Source organism: Monodelphis domestica, chromosome 2 (assembly GCF_027887165.1).
Source record: "Monodelphis domestica isolate mMonDom1 chromosome 2, mMonDom1.pri, whole genome shotgun sequence".
NCBI lineage: Eukaryota > Metazoa > Chordata > Mammalia > Didelphimorphia > Didelphidae > Monodelphis > Monodelphis domestica.
This window is the reverse complement of record NC_077228.1, coordinates 7,346,886-7,364,469: the sequence shown is the minus strand read 5'-3', so window position 1 is coordinate 7,364,469 and position 17,584 is coordinate 7,346,886. Positions and strand designations below refer to the sequence as shown.

At 41.3% G+C, this 17,584-nt stretch overlaps 1 protein-coding gene across 3 annotated transcripts in view; it reads left to right on the top strand.

The window, feature by feature from the left end:
* LRRC7 (leucine rich repeat containing 7) overlaps nt 1-17,584 on the top strand; it is a 572,907-nt gene that overhangs the window by 150,686 nt on the left and 404,637 nt on the right. For all 3 annotated transcript variants that reach the window (XM_056814946.1, XM_056814945.1, XM_056814947.1), the window contains exon 2: nt 858-958. In XM_056814946.1, the coding sequence (XP_056670924.1) occupies nt 858-958 (101 nt within the window). The remainder of the gene's footprint in view (nt 1-857; nt 959-17,584) is intronic.

Here is a 17,584-nt window from a genome sequence, read left to right as displayed (position 1 = left end):
CCTCAAACCTGTGAGTGAGTTAGAGGGATGTCTACCCTAAGTGTGTAAAGAGTTTTCCTAGTGGAAGGGATGGAGGAGAACAATCTATTCCCAAACCCAGAAAGTGGCTGAAGCTGGTGCTACATAGGGTTTAGAAGTTGGGCAGACATCAAAGTGCCAAGGTCATCCACTGCATCCTGGACCATCACGACTTATCTTGACTTTTTTCTTGATCCTTGACTTCAATGACTTTGGAAGAGAGAGTGAGATTGAGGACTCTGGGCAGCAACTTTGCCTCACTTGAATGCAACAAATGCAGAAATCAAGACACATCCCTGTGATGCCATTGATTCTCCTCAAAAGCAAAGGACAAACAAAAACTGTAGGAGGCCACGAACAAAAGCCACACTGGGTGGGTTGGTATGGATGGACCACTAACTCGCTTGCTGGATTATCCACATAAACCAAACTCCCAATCTATTGAAGTGTCAAAGAGAGGGTGCCATCTTATTTGCTTTAAATCATTATCCTAGTCCATTGAGCTCTTTCTTGGCTCCTGACTGTCATCCAATATGGAATCTGGGCCACTAAGCCATACCTCACCTGAAACCTTGAAAAGCGAGTTACCTGAGCATAAGTAGCCTTTCATCCTTCTTTACTCTTAGCCACAGACCTCAAAAATAGTGTTTTTAACTGATTATCTGGGGGAAATCTTTTACTTTCCTATTGGGTGACCCAGATTTTAATAAATTCTAGGTTCTTTTATATTCTTGGTGTCTGAATTATTGATATACTATGAATTCTTTTCTCCAAAATTATCATCATTCTGTGAGATGCTGGAAACAAAAATAGATGCCTGTTTTTTGTTTTGCTTTTAGGATGGAGAGCCTAAGAAGGCACAGGAATCCCCCACAATTTCTGAGAAGTCCTGGCATTCAGGAAGTGCGCGCTCCACTTAGGAAGAGACCCGAAGAGGAGTGTAAGTATGCTGAATTGAGTCTAGACAACTGTCTAAGTAATTGCTGCTTAACTGGTATACTAAACCTGAATCCACCAAGAGTCTCATCATAATATACTGCTCTCCATCATTTCAAAGAGAGGTATTGATGAATGAATCCAGGGTGGTAGGGAGACCAGGACAGTCACGGTGAACATGGAATCAAGGGACAATGAACTTTGACAATTTTATTTCAATGCTGCTTTTTTTACTTAACACTCCTCTCTTCCACCATGAGCTTTCACTGGGATCTAGCCCTGCTATGGAATGTAGATGCAGATACCGTGTGCTTTTGTGGCGATATTGGGAGCAGCATCATGGAGAGGGATCTGGCCAAAGGGTTTGGGAAATCTGGGTGTGAGATCTTCCTCTTACTGACTTTGTCAATCCCCAAGAACATCTCTAAATTGCAAAACGATGACCGCACTGCCTTGGTAGAGGGGGCTCCTTACAGGACTTCCTTATATCCCCTCCAGAGTGCCAGATATTTACCTTTACAGCTCTACCTGTAGCCACATCCTGTGCTCTGAATACTTTTTTTTTTCTAGCACTAAGTAGAGATGGATAGATTTAGATATAGACATTATATGCACATCTAGATAATAGTCCATGAATCCTTTAAAACACCACCCTATTTAGAACAAAAAGGGTTCTTTAGGTCATATCATCCAACGCCCTTATTTTATAGACAAGAAAAGACTCCCAGATAGGAGAAATCAATTCATCAACAAACATTTAAAAGGGGGAAGCTGGGTGGCTCAGTGAATTGAGAACCAGGTCCTGGGTTCATATCTGACCTCAGACACTTCCTAGCTGTGTGACCCTGGGCAAGTCACTTGACCCCCATGGCCTAGCCCTTACCACTCTTCTGCCTTGGAACCAATACATAATATTGATTCTAAGATGGAAGGTAAGAATTTTTTAAAAAGAAGCATTTATTAAGTACCTACTGTGTGACCACTCTAAGCACTGGAGAAAGTTACACAGATATTAAATAGCAAAACAGAGATTTGAAGCCAAGCCAATTCTAAACCTAGCTCTTTCTGCCATAGGGTATTGCTCCCTCTCCCTACAGTGGCATGGAAGCTTTTCTTTTTACCATCTTGGGTAGCTCCTGAAAGAAGAAGAGAGACAAGAGTTTGCCATCTTCTCTTCCTCCTTGGGTTAGCCGTGGGATTTGTCTTTCCCAAGGAATTAAGACCCCAGGAAAAAAAAATGGTGTTTGGATGCTACAATCACCAATGGGGTGGATTCAGGAAGAACTAAGACCAAGAGTGCTTCTCCCCCCCCCCCCATTATAGAATAGGAGCTCCTTGAGGGCAGGGACTGTTTCACTTGCCCTTTTGCATCTTCAGTGCCTCACACAGTGTCTGGCACATGGTAGGTACTTAATGAATGTATACCAACTGAAAAATATGTCCATCAGACACAGTTCTTTCCTTAATGCAACTTTTGGTCTTCATGCAAGATAGGCTAATTTTAAAGTGAATTTGAGGGGGCAGCTGGGTGGCTCAGGGGAGAGAACCAGGCAGAGAGACAGAAGGTCCTGGGATCAAATTTGACCTCAGATACCTCCCAGCTGTATGACCCTGGGCAAGTCACTTCACCCCCATGGTCTAGTCCTGACTGCTCTTCTGCCTTGGAACCCATACACAGTATTGACTCCAAAACGGAAGGTGAGGGTTTGAAAAAAAAAAAAGTGAGTCAGAATACAAAATGCAATTTGATGAAGTATGTTCTGTAGTTAATTGCTAACCGTGTCTTGGCTAAGTCAGTCAATCAATCACACCACAAGGATGGAGCGCCTCCTAATTAACAATTAGAATAGCCGTCATACTCTGCATTTGCATAGTGCCTGACACTGCGGGAGCCTGCAAACAAATAAGTGTCCTCTCTTCAGTTTGGAGATGAGGAATCCGAGGCTCTGGCAGGTGGCTGCGTGATCCCCCTCGGGCAGCCCTTTGGCTCTCCCTTCAGGAGCGCCTCAGACTTTGGGGAAGGGCGGCTCACTTCACTTTTTGAAAGCAATAAGAGGGGGGAAAGGGATCCTGGACCTGCTGCTCGGCTTTTGTCATCCAGGCATGCGCAGAAAGCGCTGGGAGCGCCACGTGGGAGAAGGTTTTCAGTCTTCCCTCGGGTGGAGCTGGTGCTCGGGTTCACTTAAATACACCGCGGGCTCGCCCATCCCGCTTTATCGGTGGTCCAGATGTTTCTCAGTCGTCTTGACTTCGGTAAAAGCCAACTGCAGTCCAGCTCTCTGTCCTCACCACGGAGCGCCTTCGGGGCGGACAGCTCCAGCGTGACGGGCATGGCCGCTCTCCTACCCACTTGGCTCAAGGGCTGTGAACGTTCTTAACGGAGTCCCCGAAGCTCTCCCAGGGGCAGGCTGCCCATTTGAGCCCTGGATCGTTGTCAGGGGGCTCGGAGGGAGACTCTTCCTCCAGAACTTGGGGCTGCTCAGCCGTCTGTCTGGGACTAAGGACTAATCACACAGCAGGCTTTCACACAGAGGGCAGCCTCGCGCGTGGTCTGTAAACTGATGACTTTGCTTCAAAGAAAATTTGGAAGGAAGGAAGGAGGGAGGGAGGGAGGGAGGGAGGGAGCGAGGGAGGGAGGGAGCGAGGGAGGGAGCGAGGGAGGGAGCGAGGGAGGGAGGGAGGGAGGGAGGGAGGGAGGGAGGAAAGAAAGAAAGAAAGAAAGAAAAGAAAGAAAGAAAGAAAGAAAGAAAGAAAGAAAGAAAGAAAGAAAGAAAGAAAGAAAGAAAGAAAGAAAGAAAGAAAGAAAGAAAGAAAGAAAGAAAGAAAGAAAGAAAGAAAGAAAGAAAGAAAGAAAGAAAGAAAGAAAGAAAGGAGGGAAGGAAGGAAGGAAGGAGGGAAGGAAGGAAGGAAGGAAGGAAGGAAGGAAGGAAGGAAGGAAGGAAGGAAGGAAGGAAGGAAGGAAGGAAGGAAGGAAGGAAGGAAGGAAGGAAGAAAGAAAGAAAGGAGGGAAGGAAGGAAGGAAGGAGGGAAGGAAGGAAGGAAGGAAGGAAGGAAGGAAGGAAGGAAGGAAGGAAGGAAGGAAGGAAGGAAGGAAGGAAGGAAGGAAGGAAGGAAGAAAAGAGAGAAAGAGAGAAAGAAACAAAGAAAGAAAGAAAGAAAGACCACTTCAGAGTCCATGATGAATGCAGTTTTATGTCTTAGAATGAGGGCAGGCCAGAGGTTCCAGGAAGGAGGTTTCTGGTGAATTTCTGAAATGGGAATATTTGTCTTGTGCCCCCTATGCTGGGTGCTGGAGACTGAGCTGAAGTAAATAATGTCCTCAGCCCTTTTGGATTGGGAGAATTCTATCCCTGCCATGGCCACCTAACTATAGGTTTATTCAAATGATTTATCTAGTCCAACAGTCCCGGTTTGTTTTGTTTTATTTTTTTTTCTTCAAAGCCTTTTAGCTTCCAAGGTCCTTTATTTTTTTAACCCCCATCTTCCATCTTAGACTCAGTACTGTGTATTGGATCCAAGGCCGAAGACCAATAAGGAGTAGGCAATGGGGGTTGAGTGACTTTCACAGAGTCATATGACTAGGAAGCATCTGAGGTCAAATTTGAACCCAGGACCTCAATCTCTTCACCTGGCTTTCAATCCACTGAGTCATCTAGATGCCCTAAGGCACTTTTTTCCATTGTTGTAAGAGCAAATTCATACATAATCAAACTCCCAAAATAAAACTTAAATACACTGATGGGCAAGAGGACTCCAACAGTTCTTTCTCGGCTGGTGGAGAGCATTCCCTGTCATATGTCCAAAGCACTTCTTAAAGTAAAGGTTAATTGGTATAGCCAAGGTCCCACAGAGAGTAAATGTCAGGGGTTAGCCTTGAACCCCAGCTCTGCCTGGAGACACAGAGCTCTTCCACTGACTTGCGGTGTCTCCCTCTGGTTGCAGCTTCTCCCAAGCCCTCCTATCCTCAAGTGCCACTTTGTCCACGACCTAAAGTTTTTCTGGTTGTGCTCAGCACCCCTCATAGTAGCTTTGGGGAGTATCTGCTCCTATTGTGGGGGCCCAGCTCACTGCTAGCATTTCCGATTGCTTCCAGACATGGCCTCGTTGCCTTCTTTCCTTGCCCCGTAGAATGGGGATCAGCGATATCGGCAGGGCCCTCTTTACAGCATTTCTAGAAGGACCAGGTGACCAAAGGCTTGGAAGGCCTTCTTTGTGAGCATGAAGGCACTGGCGGAGGATGCCGGCTCTTGCTGCCCGGGCTAGCCTTCCTGTTCAGGTTCATTTGTTAGGGGCTCCGCTGGGTAAGGAGCAGCCCGCCTGCCTCCAGACCCCAGGAGCAAAGTGGCAATTGAAGCCTTAAGTAAAAAGGAAGAAGAAGAGTTTCATCATGCAGCTACTGTACGTGGAACTCCTTCATTTAGCTCAGTCTGGTGAGATAAGAGAAAGTGGGGGCGATTTATGTTCACTTAGAGAAATGCAGAAGGAAATCTACTTTGGCTTTGTTTGTTCTCCTTTGGAAATCAGGCATACCTGGGCCACTGAGAGAGGAGCCCAGGGTGTCCCAGCCTTTCCCAGAAGGAGCAACTTCTCTCAGCCCCTCACTTGCAGATTAGAAGGTGCCAGCCTCTACTGGAGCAAGCTCAGGGAGAATTCCTCATGTCAGTGGAACCTCGAGTCTCATCCCATTCCATGCCTTCACTTAGTCAGAATGCCATGAAAACAGAAAGGATAGAATTATTCATTCAGCTTTAGTCTCATTAGGAACTGGATTTAAACAGGCAAAGGAAAAACAAACATCCAAACCTCAGCTGGGAAAGGGGTCCATTTCTTTCTCCAGAGGCATTGCAGCATGGTAGATAGTAGACTCAACCTGGATTTCAGAAGGTCTGGGTTGATTCTTCCACCTGATCCATCAGAGCTGGGCATATCATATGATTTTATGAGCTCACTTCCTTCCTCTTTAAAATGGCGGCAGGGCTTCACGAGTCTCTCCAATGGGATAAGGAACAGTTTGAAGCCCTTTTCAAATTCTGAAGCTCCACATTAACATGTGCATTATTATTTAATCAGTTCCCAAAGTTCCAGCATCAATTTTAGTTTGAGTCTTAAAACCAGGCCTATCCCTAGGCTTAGTTGAATTTGAATCAGCTGTTTCCTCCAGGAGGCTCTCTCCAGGGCATCTTCCTCAAGGTCTGATCCATCCCTTTGATCTTCCAATTCTACCTTTCCCTCTTTGATCTGCTCAGGGTACGGTTCTGAATGTTAAACTGTCTTGTTCTTCTCAAATGGTTCTGAGCTATATAAAATGCTATTTCTCTCTTAAATTTATTTTTATTAAGTATGGAAATAGCTTTGTGAGGTATTACATCTTCCTTTGAATTCTCAAATGCTATTTACTGATTTTGAGTGCAGAAAATGAGAATATGGATCAATCATCTTGCCAAAAAAAAAACACCCTGTTTTTGTTGAGGAATGCATGAGGACTAAAGATGGATTTTCCATAAGCATCAAAACCAATGATTTATTTTATTAACTTTCTTGCTAAAAGCGTATTTGAATATTGATGAGAAATGAAATGAGTCTTTGATCATCCTTTTGCTCTTTCAGCAACTAAGATGCATAGAACTTCATTAAAATGTGTATAAAAAACCAAGAAACTCACAATGTCATAAACTATGGGTTGGAGGGTCTTTGAAGGCCACCTAATTTCACCTGTAGCTGAATGAGAATCTTATGTTTAATATTCCTGATAAAGAGACCCATCCCAAGGTCAAAGCAACCCATTCTCCTTAGGGTCTGATCTGTTAGGAAATTTTTCATTGCCAAAAATTTCAACCTACCTCTTGTAACTTCTACCCATCCTTCCTAGTTCTGCTTTCCGAGATCAAGCCAAAAAAAGCCAAGTCTTTCTACAGGTACTTGAAGAAATCAAACCTATGCCATTTTACCAGATGACAATTGGGAATCAATTATGGTGAGGTTTTAGGGGGCAAGGTCTGCTTTTTTGCCTTTCTTTGTATGCCCAAAGCTTAGCCCAATGCTTGGCACATTGTAGGCACTTAGTCACTACTGACACAGATTGAGTTTATTCTAGTTGTCACCATAATTGATTCCCAATTTTCATTTGGTAAAATGGCGTTCCATGAGCATATGTTCCCTGACTTTATTTGGTTCATGTTAAGTTTATCAGTTTCATTTCTTTTCAGTCTCTAACCTCACAATTTTAGATCCAAGAGGGACTTTAGAGTGCGTCACATCCAACCCCTTCATTTTACAACTGAGAAACCTGAAGCAAAGAAAGGTTAACAGAAAGATTGCCTAGGGTGGCAAAGCTAGCAAGTGTCTGCATTGGGACTGGAACCCAGATCTTCCTGTCTCTTGGTCTGTGACACCAACCTACATGGATTCCTCCAAATTAGTACCTCCACAGTCGTGTAATTTTAGGCCATCTATACAGATGAACCCACTACTTATCAAACACAAAACTATTTATGGAATTTTCATTCTGAATGACTTGTCCAGTGTGTTCACTCTAAAACATGGTTGCTAGGGAGAAAGTCTAAGAGTTAGGAAGAATTCTGCCTTCGGCTGTTGGCTTGTTAAGTGACCAGGGATGTCACTCAACCTTTCCAAATCCAAGATCCTCACCTGTAAAATGTGGTGAGCTTTAAGCCTTCTTCAGTTTCAAATTATTTAGGTAAACCACCTTGCTAATGTTACCTACAGAAGTGCCTTCCAACCATGGAGACAGATCAAAAAACTTCCTTAAGTACTGAGGAATTCTGAGTTATTCGAATAACAGGATTGTAGGGTGATCTGGAATCCTATTCTTTCTGACTCAAAAGCTGCTCTCAATTTACTATGTCACAATTTCTATTGTGATTATTAATTATTATTATTACTCCCACCATTTTTAATCATGTGAAAATCTTTGTAACCTCATTTGGATTTTGCCATTTCCTTCTCCAGTTCATTTCTCAGAGGAGGAAACTGAGGCAAAGAGGATACATAGCCAGCCCAAAGTCACACACAACTAGGAAGTGTCTGAAGCTAGATTCCAACTCAGAAAGATGAGTCTTCCCAACTCTAAGCCTGACACTTGTAATAGATAATGTTGGAGGGGGTATATTTGATGGATAAATGATAACTAATGGATCTGGTAGTTATCTTCCTTTTGCCTTCTCTCTCTCTATATATATCTCCCTTCCTCTCTCTTCCAATCTTCTTTCCTCCCCTCTTCTTCCCTTCAGTTTCCCCTTCTCCCTTCTTCTTCAGCCTCCTTCTAAGTCACTCAGGGTGAGCTATGATGTTTCAGAGGAAATACTCTTTTCTCTTCTTTATCTCAAGAAAGTTTATTGGGGAAAACAGGAAAGACAGAGGATGGAGGTAAGAGGGTTGGGGGCTTCCCTATTATCTACAGTGAGTCTTAGGTTGGAGGATATTGACAGAAATGTCAATTCAGTCACTATCATGAAACAGAGCAAGTGAGAGAGAGAGATATGGACTATTGTCCTTCTCCTTCTGCCTTCAAATCAGCCAGGTGACCACCAACTTGATTATCCCAAGTCCCAGAGATAAACCCAGCTTCTTCCTTCAAAGTAACCACCATCAGCCAAAAAGCCCAGAAAATCCACTCAGCAGTTGGCTCTTGCCTTCCACTGTTTCCCAGTAACATTCCAAATGGAATCTTCCTTTGATTGACAGCTGATCAACCTCCAGCTTCTTGTCCTTTTGCATGCCTTATAATTGCTCTCCTCCACACATTTTATCCACTGTTCCACCTTGTTTCCCCATTACTAGTGATAGCAGTAGTTGTAGCAGTAGTAGCAGTAATTTTTATTATCTCTACTATTAGGTTTATTCCTCTGTCAAGCAAACATTATAAAATCTGGCAGGAAAGAGAATCGCTGAATTATAAAATTTAATGGAAAATAAATTTTCATGAAATGTATTTCCATATTAATTGCAAATATGTAATGACATATTCTCTTTGTCCCTCCTGGCAGTAACAGTGTGTTTAGGCATCCTTGATATTAGTAATAATTCAAGGACTGAGGAGCTCACCCTCACTCACTATTAGAGGATTTTCCAATAACTAAAGCATACATTTTCAAATGTCAATTAAACAAATTTGTAACCATTTTTGACAGGAATCCTCCTCCTGTTTTGGGACTCTGCAGACTTCTTAAACTAGAAACTAGATAGAGTATAAGCCTTTTTGATGGCTTCTGAAAGCCTATTATTCAGCTATGATAAAGAAGGAAGAAGGCACTGTAACAGAATATGGTGGCCAAGGTCTAGGATTTCTCCTGCCTTCTCCCAAAACCCAGCACCTAATATCATGTCTCTTCAATGAAGAATGAGGAACCTTGGAAAACAAACATACCTGTTTTTATGACTTTATCTCAGGCTACCTCTTAGTTCTTCCTGTAAAAATAAAACTCAGATTTTCTGAATGGCCCCTTGATGGTATTTGTGCCTCCAATGTGACCTTAGTCATTTCTTAACTTCTCTGGGTCTCAATGTCTCCATCTGTTGAAGGTTTGTCCAGGATGGCCCCACGGTCCCTTCAGCTCTATATTTATGTTCCATGATCTCTTGCTAATCCAACCTACCAATTGCTTCCAGATTCATCTCCCTAAAACACCTCCTCAAAGGAATGTAGAAGTTAGAGCTAGAAGGAGACTTGGAGATCATCTAATACAAACTTGTCAGAGGAGGAAACAAAGACACAAAGGGGGCAATATGAGCATCTTTAACCTTCTGGGTAGCCCAGTAAAGGCCAGAGAGCCATGTTTTGTTGATTACATGCCCAATGGAAGGAACCATTCAATTTCAGTGAGAGGTTAGTGAAAATAGATGTTTTCCAGTTCCAAGTTAAAGGAGTCCCTTTGATCTATCTATAGGCCCCTGGTAGGGAGGGCCACCTGGACAGTTCATTTTGGGACCGAAGGTTAATACTGTGCATTTTTTCTTATTTAGTTTGTTCTTTTTAGGTGAATTAAGTGCAATCTCATTATTCTGTTACTGTCAATTATTTTCTTAGTCAACTAATTAGAGTTTGAACTCATTAGTTTTGCATTTGAGGCTCTTGACAGTTATGATCCCACCAGTCTTTTCATTATCTCCCACTGTCACCCTTCTTGAACTCCCTAATCAAATCACATGGCCATTCAAAGACTCTCAAGCCCCCTTACTCTGTTCTATGCTTCCATTTTGGTCCCTTTTAAAAATATCTTCCTTCCTCTTTTCCATGTATCTGACTTCAATCTGTTTTCAAAGTCCATCTCATGTCCCAAGTTTTCTATGACCTTCCCTACCCACAGCAATTATTCCCTTTTATAAATTATGGTAGCACTTTCTGTTCAAATAATTAATTTTCCATTACTGGCATTATATCTTTCTCTGTATCCCCAGCACTTAGTAGAGTACCTGGCATGTAGCAGTGCTTAATAATAAATGCTTATTGACCAACTTACTGATTATCATAAATCAATGCATCAGACTCTAGGACTTGGATTTTGTTAATATGGGAAAAATTCTATTCACTATTGCCTCTAACCATCTGCCTGTAACATGGTAGATAGTCTAAGAGATTTCCCTAAAGCTCAGAGATATATGGGTACTTGACTAGGATTACATAGCTAGGATTTGAACTTAGGACTTCCTGACTCAATGTCCTCAATTCTATCTTCCATACAATTTGGTCTATTCTATATTGTTAGCTATTTTTATGTGTATGCATAACTTCTCCAGTTATATATAATTCTCCAATAAAGGCATTAAGGGCAGAAGAATATCTTCTAATACCTTATCATATATTTATGTTCAGTAAATGCTCATTAGCTATCGACAGATTTTTTTAATTAGACTCAAGATTTCACTGGATTCAAGAGCTCTGGAAGGAAACTCCCTTTACCTCTGCAAGTCACTAAATGTTCTAGAGCCAGAGATTTCCTTGGATGTCTGATTAAGTGATTTTTCCAGGGTTACAGTCATAAACCCAGCCCTGCTTAAATCAGAGGCAGCCTCTCTAGCCACTATCCTACTCTTCTTCCTGATAAGGAGAAATATTGATTAAGATTCCTGAGGCTCTGCGATATACTCTCTAGCCGAAGCAAAGAGAGATTCAATTTGATTCAACTCAACATCCATAATTAGGTGGCTGGTTCTAAGAACAAAAAAGACTCAATTCCTATTCAGGAAAAATTTACATTCCTGTGGCAGAGAAAGCCCCTACCTGTATAAGCTCATGGAGAGATCTATGCTTGTAACAACTGACAGGTGCTGGGCCAGGAGATTGGGGTTCCCTCTTCCACTAAGAGGCTTCAGCTCTGGATTAAGACTTGGGCCTGGGTTCAGAACCAAGAGAATATAACCTAGGAAGAGGATTTGAGTATTATTTTCATTGTCTCTGGGTTTTACCCCAATGTCCTAGAGCCTAAGGTAAATTTCTTAAAAACTTGAGATTTGGCCTCTGTCTAAGTTTTCCCCAAAGCAGAGTCAAAAAAGTCTCTTTTAGTATTCCATATACACAGATTACTAATGCAATGTCCCTGCTGGGGTCAGTCCCCCAACTTGTAATTGAACTCATATTTGGATCATCAAGTGTGGCTGCTCCTCTGACTAGTCTCATGGTTCTAGGTTTAATCCTTGAGGACCTAGGTTTCTTTTTGTCACTCACAAGCCTGCTCTGCTCTTCTGCACCATAATAACTAGTTATTTAGGATACAACAAAAAGAATTATAAAACCAGGATTCCACCTATATAGACAAGATCCATGGAGAGAATTAACACAAACTTAGTCAATAATTAATACACGTTTGTTAAGCACCTACTATGTGCCAGGCACTGTTAAGCATGAAGGATATAACACTTTAGAAGGATTCCACATACATAGACAAGATCCATGGAGAGAAGTAACACAAACTTAGTCAATAATTAATACACATTGTTAAGCACCTACTATGTGCCAGGCACTGTTAAGCATGAAGGATATAACACTTTAGAAGGATGATCCCTGCCCTCCCCTCCAAGAGTTAACAATCTAATGAAGGAAGACAATACACAAAAAAGACTGAATCATAGCATGTTGTACCTTTAGAGGATACCTGGTAGGATGTGCATGCTGTTCTGTTCGGGGAGTTGAAACCAATTGGAATAGCTGAGAGAAAATAAAATTAACTTGTGAGTTCTGACCCTTTTTTGGAAAGAAGATTTTTGGACAGTTTATTGCTCCTATACTAGGTGGGACTTGAGTTTTGTCTTGAAGGGATTCTATGAAGTAGAAGTGAAGAGAGAGGTACATTTCTAGTGTGGGAAATGATCGAATTCACGTCTGTCCAAAAAGCTTCTGAAGCATTTGGAGGTTTATAAGAAGAAAGAGAAATCAGTTAGATTATAAGAGGGCATTAAAATGAAGATCAACCTTCAGTTATTTGGGGAGGGGATTTAGAGTCACAACATTCAATCAGCAAGCATTTATTTACTAAGCCTTTAGCTATGTGCCAAGTTCTGGGGATGTGAAGTCAGAAAATGAAAAAAGATTTGCTCATAGTCTATCAGGAAATATTAACAGAATAAATACTAATTAGTGAAGGATTCAGCAATTGATGGGATCAGAAAAAGCATCATGTAGAATATAAGGATTGAGCTGAATCCTAAAGGAACTTGGGAATTCTGGAAGGAAGGCAGGAAGAGGGAATGTATTACAGTATGTTAGTGACCAATGCAAAACACAATGGCAAGAAATTATATGCCTTATGTGGAACAAAGAGGAATCCAGTCTGCCTGGGCAGAGTGTGGGGGTCCATAACTGATGTTGATGGGATTGGCATTGTCAAATAATGTACTGCTTCAAGCTGTATGAAAACAGAACAGGCTGCTATATGGAACAGTGAATGGCCATTGTTCAAAGAAGGGAACCACTTGGTGGGGCAGGAGATAGAGGGGATTCCTCTACTCAGCCAGATCTTGAAGTGAACAAACTCTAAAGATCCTTCCAACTCTTGGATTCTTTGACTCTCTGAGCTCTGTTGAATAGAGATTGTTATTATATTTTAACTCATCAAAACCCTTTTAGATTCAGCAAGATGGAGCACGGGTTAGAGCCCTGGTTGGGATCACGATTACTGATGGCTGACTTGGTGCAGAATTGCATGCTTGGTGATGGGTAAAGGATCCCTGCCCTCTATGAATTTGGTTTCTTCTGGAGTGATGGAGGGATACTGTTGTACATGCTCCATTTCCTACAAGGACCACTTGCATGTGAATTGGATCAAAGGGAGTCATCAGCCTCACTCTCTCTTCCAGAGTCATTGAAGTCCAGTGGCAAGACAAAAAGCTAGGCATGCTCCAGGATGCAGTGGATGACCTGGACATCCTTTGATGTCCAGCCAAGCTCTAGGCACTCTGCAATACCTACTTCAGCTGCCTTCATGACTTTAGAAGTCAATGTTCTCATCCACCCATTCCACCAGGAGATGTCACCATATGCTTGGGGTATCTGTTGGTTACCTTCACTCTGTGTTAACCTGCCTGCCAAGACAGTTTTCCTGGGCTGTGGCCACTGTACATGCTACAGCTTCTTAGAGCTTCTGCTGAGAGCCAGGTGGCAGGTGGTGCCAATGCTCATCCCCAATGGTGGATGAGCAGTCCCAAGAAGGGCTCAGTAAGCACCTCATCAGAAGTATACCCTGTACACACGTGCACAGATAACTAAGGGTAAGATAATTGGAGGAGGAAGAAAGCAGGGATGACTTGGGATGGAAGGAGCATCTGAGCTGAGCCTTTGAGGGATCCATCTGCCCTAAAGTCAGAGGTGAGCGGGAGGGCATTCTAGGCAGTGGAACAGTCTGTTCAAAGGCAGGGATGGAGGCAGGAAGTAGAATGTGGAGGATGGGGAACAGTAAGGAGACCAGATCCACCAGAACATAGACTGCAGACCTCAATGGCATATGATAAGATATAATTAACTAAATGTAATTCAGAAAGAGTTAATTTATCCAACCTAGGTGAACAGCTCATGCTTGGCTAATAGAATGTGTGGCACACACTGTGTCTGACTGTAGGCTCAGGACTCTAGTTAACATTTCTCTTGCTAACGTGCCCAAATTGAATGTCAGTGGCATGCTGAGTGTGCATAAAACATAGGGCAGCATGAAGCTGCCACCTGGGGGCTGCAGCCCAATACAGTGGATGTGGGAGAGAACAGCAAACCACAGAACAGAGACTTCCATGACATGGAATGATTCCTTAGTGCTGCATTACAGTAATCTTATTGCTAAGAAAACGGATTATTCAAAATATATAGAGGAAAAGTCCAGGCAGTTGTTCAGACTTCTCAAGTCACGTGGCAGGTATAGCCCAGAGATTGGAGAATGATGCCAATCTTCCACCAGTTCCTTTTGGTTTTGCATTTGACTCCAAGAAGATGGGGAGGGGTAGGAAGAGAAATGGAGAGAGAGAGAGAGAGAGAGAGAGAGAGAGAGAGAGAGAGAGAGAGAGAGACAGAGACAGAGACAGAGACAGAGACAGAGAGAGACAGAGAGACAGAGAGAGAGAGAGAGAGAGAGAGAGAGAGAGAGGTAAAGAGACAGAGAGGTAAAGAGATAGCAGAAAGAACAGGAAAGAGAGAAAAAGGGAGAGAGAGAAGAAAGAGGGATGAGACAATTATAGATGGCAATCTTTTATTATATCCATTTTAATCTACATTTAAATATTCAAAAAGAAGCTTCTCAAGGACAAAAATGGGGGAAGTGTAGCTAGGCAACTGTTCATCTGAAAAAGATCTGGAGTTTCTGTTCAAATAAGAGCTTCTTGAGAGGAGAGACTGTTTTATTCTTCACATCTATATCCCTACTCCCTAGCACAGTGCCTGACACATAGTAAGTGCTTAATAAACATTTGTGGATTCATTGATAAGTCGACAATAAGCTTAAAGTAATTCAATTGCATTACATGGTCGCCACACAAAAAGTTTAATAAATGGCTTTGATTTCATTCACTCTAAATTAACATCAAATCAAAAGTCATATGTGAGATATAGAGGAAACAATGTTTGAAGGGCCTCTGTGTGTTCTTGGCAGTGTCTGTATGCCAGGGTCTAAACCCCAGGGGAAGAGGCAAACCAGAAAGTCCCATGAATTGAAGGAGTCAGCCTTCATTCTATTCCACTTAATCCAATTTAGGAAGTGCTTATTAAGCATTTATTAAAACTTTGCATCATCAGGATTTTGCATTATATGTCACTTTAGTCAATTTTCAAACTATCTTTTTCTTTTCAAAAATGTGTAATTTCAGAACCTCTCTCCACCTCCCAACCCTCCCACACCCAGCAAGAAGGCAAATAATGTGATACCAAGTATACATGTGAAATCAGGCAAGCTACATTTCCATATTAGTCATATCACCAAAAAAAGCAAAAAAAATTAAAAAAACAGAAAATTAGATTTCACTTTGATCTCACTTTTGTTCCTCAGTTTTCTCTCTGCAGTTGGATAGTATTTTTTCACCACGAGTCCTTTGGAATTGTCTTGGGTTACTATATTAATCAGAGTAGCCTAGTCTTTCACAGTTGATTATCATAACAACATAGTTGTCGCTGTGCCCAATGATCTCCTGTTCTCACTTCACTTTGCAGCTGATGTTCTTACAGGTCTTTGCCATATTCCTTTTTTTTTCTGAAACTACTCCCCCTCAGCCTTTCTTATAGCACAGTAGTACTTTGTTACAGTCATATGCCACAACCTGTTCAGCCATTCCCCTGATTGATGATCTTCCCTTCAATTCCCAATTTTTTGCCACCACAAAAAGATTTGGCATAGATATTTTGGTACATATAGGTCCTTTCTCTTTTTCTTTAATCCCTCTAGGATATAGGTCTAGTGGTGGTATTTCTAGATCAAAGGGTATGCACAGTTTTATAATACTTTGGGCAGAGTTCCAGACTGCTCTCCAGAATGGTTGGGCCAGTTCACTATTCCACCAACAATTCATGAGTATACTTATTTTCCCTTATTCCCTCCAGCACACTGTTATACTATATCTGTCATTTCTGATTTGTCAATTGTTATTTCTGATAGATGTAAAGTAGTCCATCAAAGTTGTTTTAATTTGCCTTTTTCTAATGAATTAATGATTAAATCATTCTTTCCTTTGTTTATAGCTTTGATTTCTTCTTCTGAAAATAGCTTCTTCATATCCTTTAACCATTTAGAACTGGAGGAAAGGCTCCTAATTTTTAAATTTGACTCAGTTTCCCATATTATTGAGAAATGATCCCTTTATCAGAGAAAATTGCTATGAAGCATTTTGATATTATTTCATTATCTATAATACCTTTTAGCAAAATGTATTTTCCTGATTATCTCTTCAAATTAGGTCCAATTTTGCTTTTACTTTGTTTGAGATCCTGATTGCCACCTCTGCCCTCTCCACTTTAGCTGAAGCATAATGTACACTGCTCCAGCCCTTCATTTTAACTCCACTTGTGCCTTTCTGTACCAAGTGTACATCTTATAGATAACAACTTGTTGGATTCTGGTTTCTAATTTTTTCTGCTATCTGCTTCTCCTCTATGGGTTGGCTCTTCACATTCAGTTATAATCACTAACTGTATATTTCTCTCTATCCCATTTCCTCTGGTTATCCTTCTCTCTTTCCCCATTTATCCTGTCTATCCCCCCAAACCTGTCTTGCTTCCAACAAATGCCTCACACAATCAACCTTCATCTTTTTTTATCCCCTCTCATATATCTTATCCCTTTTCCCTTCTGTCTCTTTTTTGAGTAAGGTAGATTTCTAGACAGAACTGAGTGTAAATGTATGTTCTTCCTTCTTTGAACTAATTCCCATGTGTGATGTTCAAACATTACCCCCTTCCTCCCTTATATCTCCTCTGCTATAAAAAGCTCTTCTTCATGTGCCTGCTTTATGTGTAAAAATTTGTCCCATTCTACATCTCTCTTCCACGTTCTCCTGGTCCATCCTTCTTTTTTAACACTTTATTCATTTTTGGAGATAATCCCAACATAACTGATTTATACCTGTGTCTTCTGTTTATGTACATTCCTTTTAAATGCCTAAATAATGATTTGTTCTTAATTTCTTAAGATTTACATGTGTCATCTTCCCATATTGGAATACAGTTTAACTTCAATGAGTCCCTTATGATTATTACACTTTCATGTTTACTTCTTATATTTCTCTTGAGTCATGTTTGAATGTCCATTTATTCAGCTCTGTTTTCTTTTCTTTTTGTTTTTGTTTTTCATCAGGAATGCTTGGAAATCCTCTATTTCATTACATATCCACTTTTGCTGGATAGGTTATTCTTGATTGTCATCCTATTTCCTTTACTTTCTAGAATATCATAGTATAAGCTCTCTACTCCTTTAATATGGAAGCTGCTAAATTGTGTGTGATCCTGACTGTGACTCTACAATTTCTTCCTTTCTTTGAAATATTTTCTTCTTGACCCCAAAATTCTGGAATTTGCTATCATACTTCTAGGGATTTTCCTTTTGATATGTCTTTTAGGGGGTGATCAGTGGATTCCTTCATGTTCTATTTTAATCCCTGGATCTAAAATATCAGAGCAATTTTCCTTGGTAGTTTCTTGAAATATATG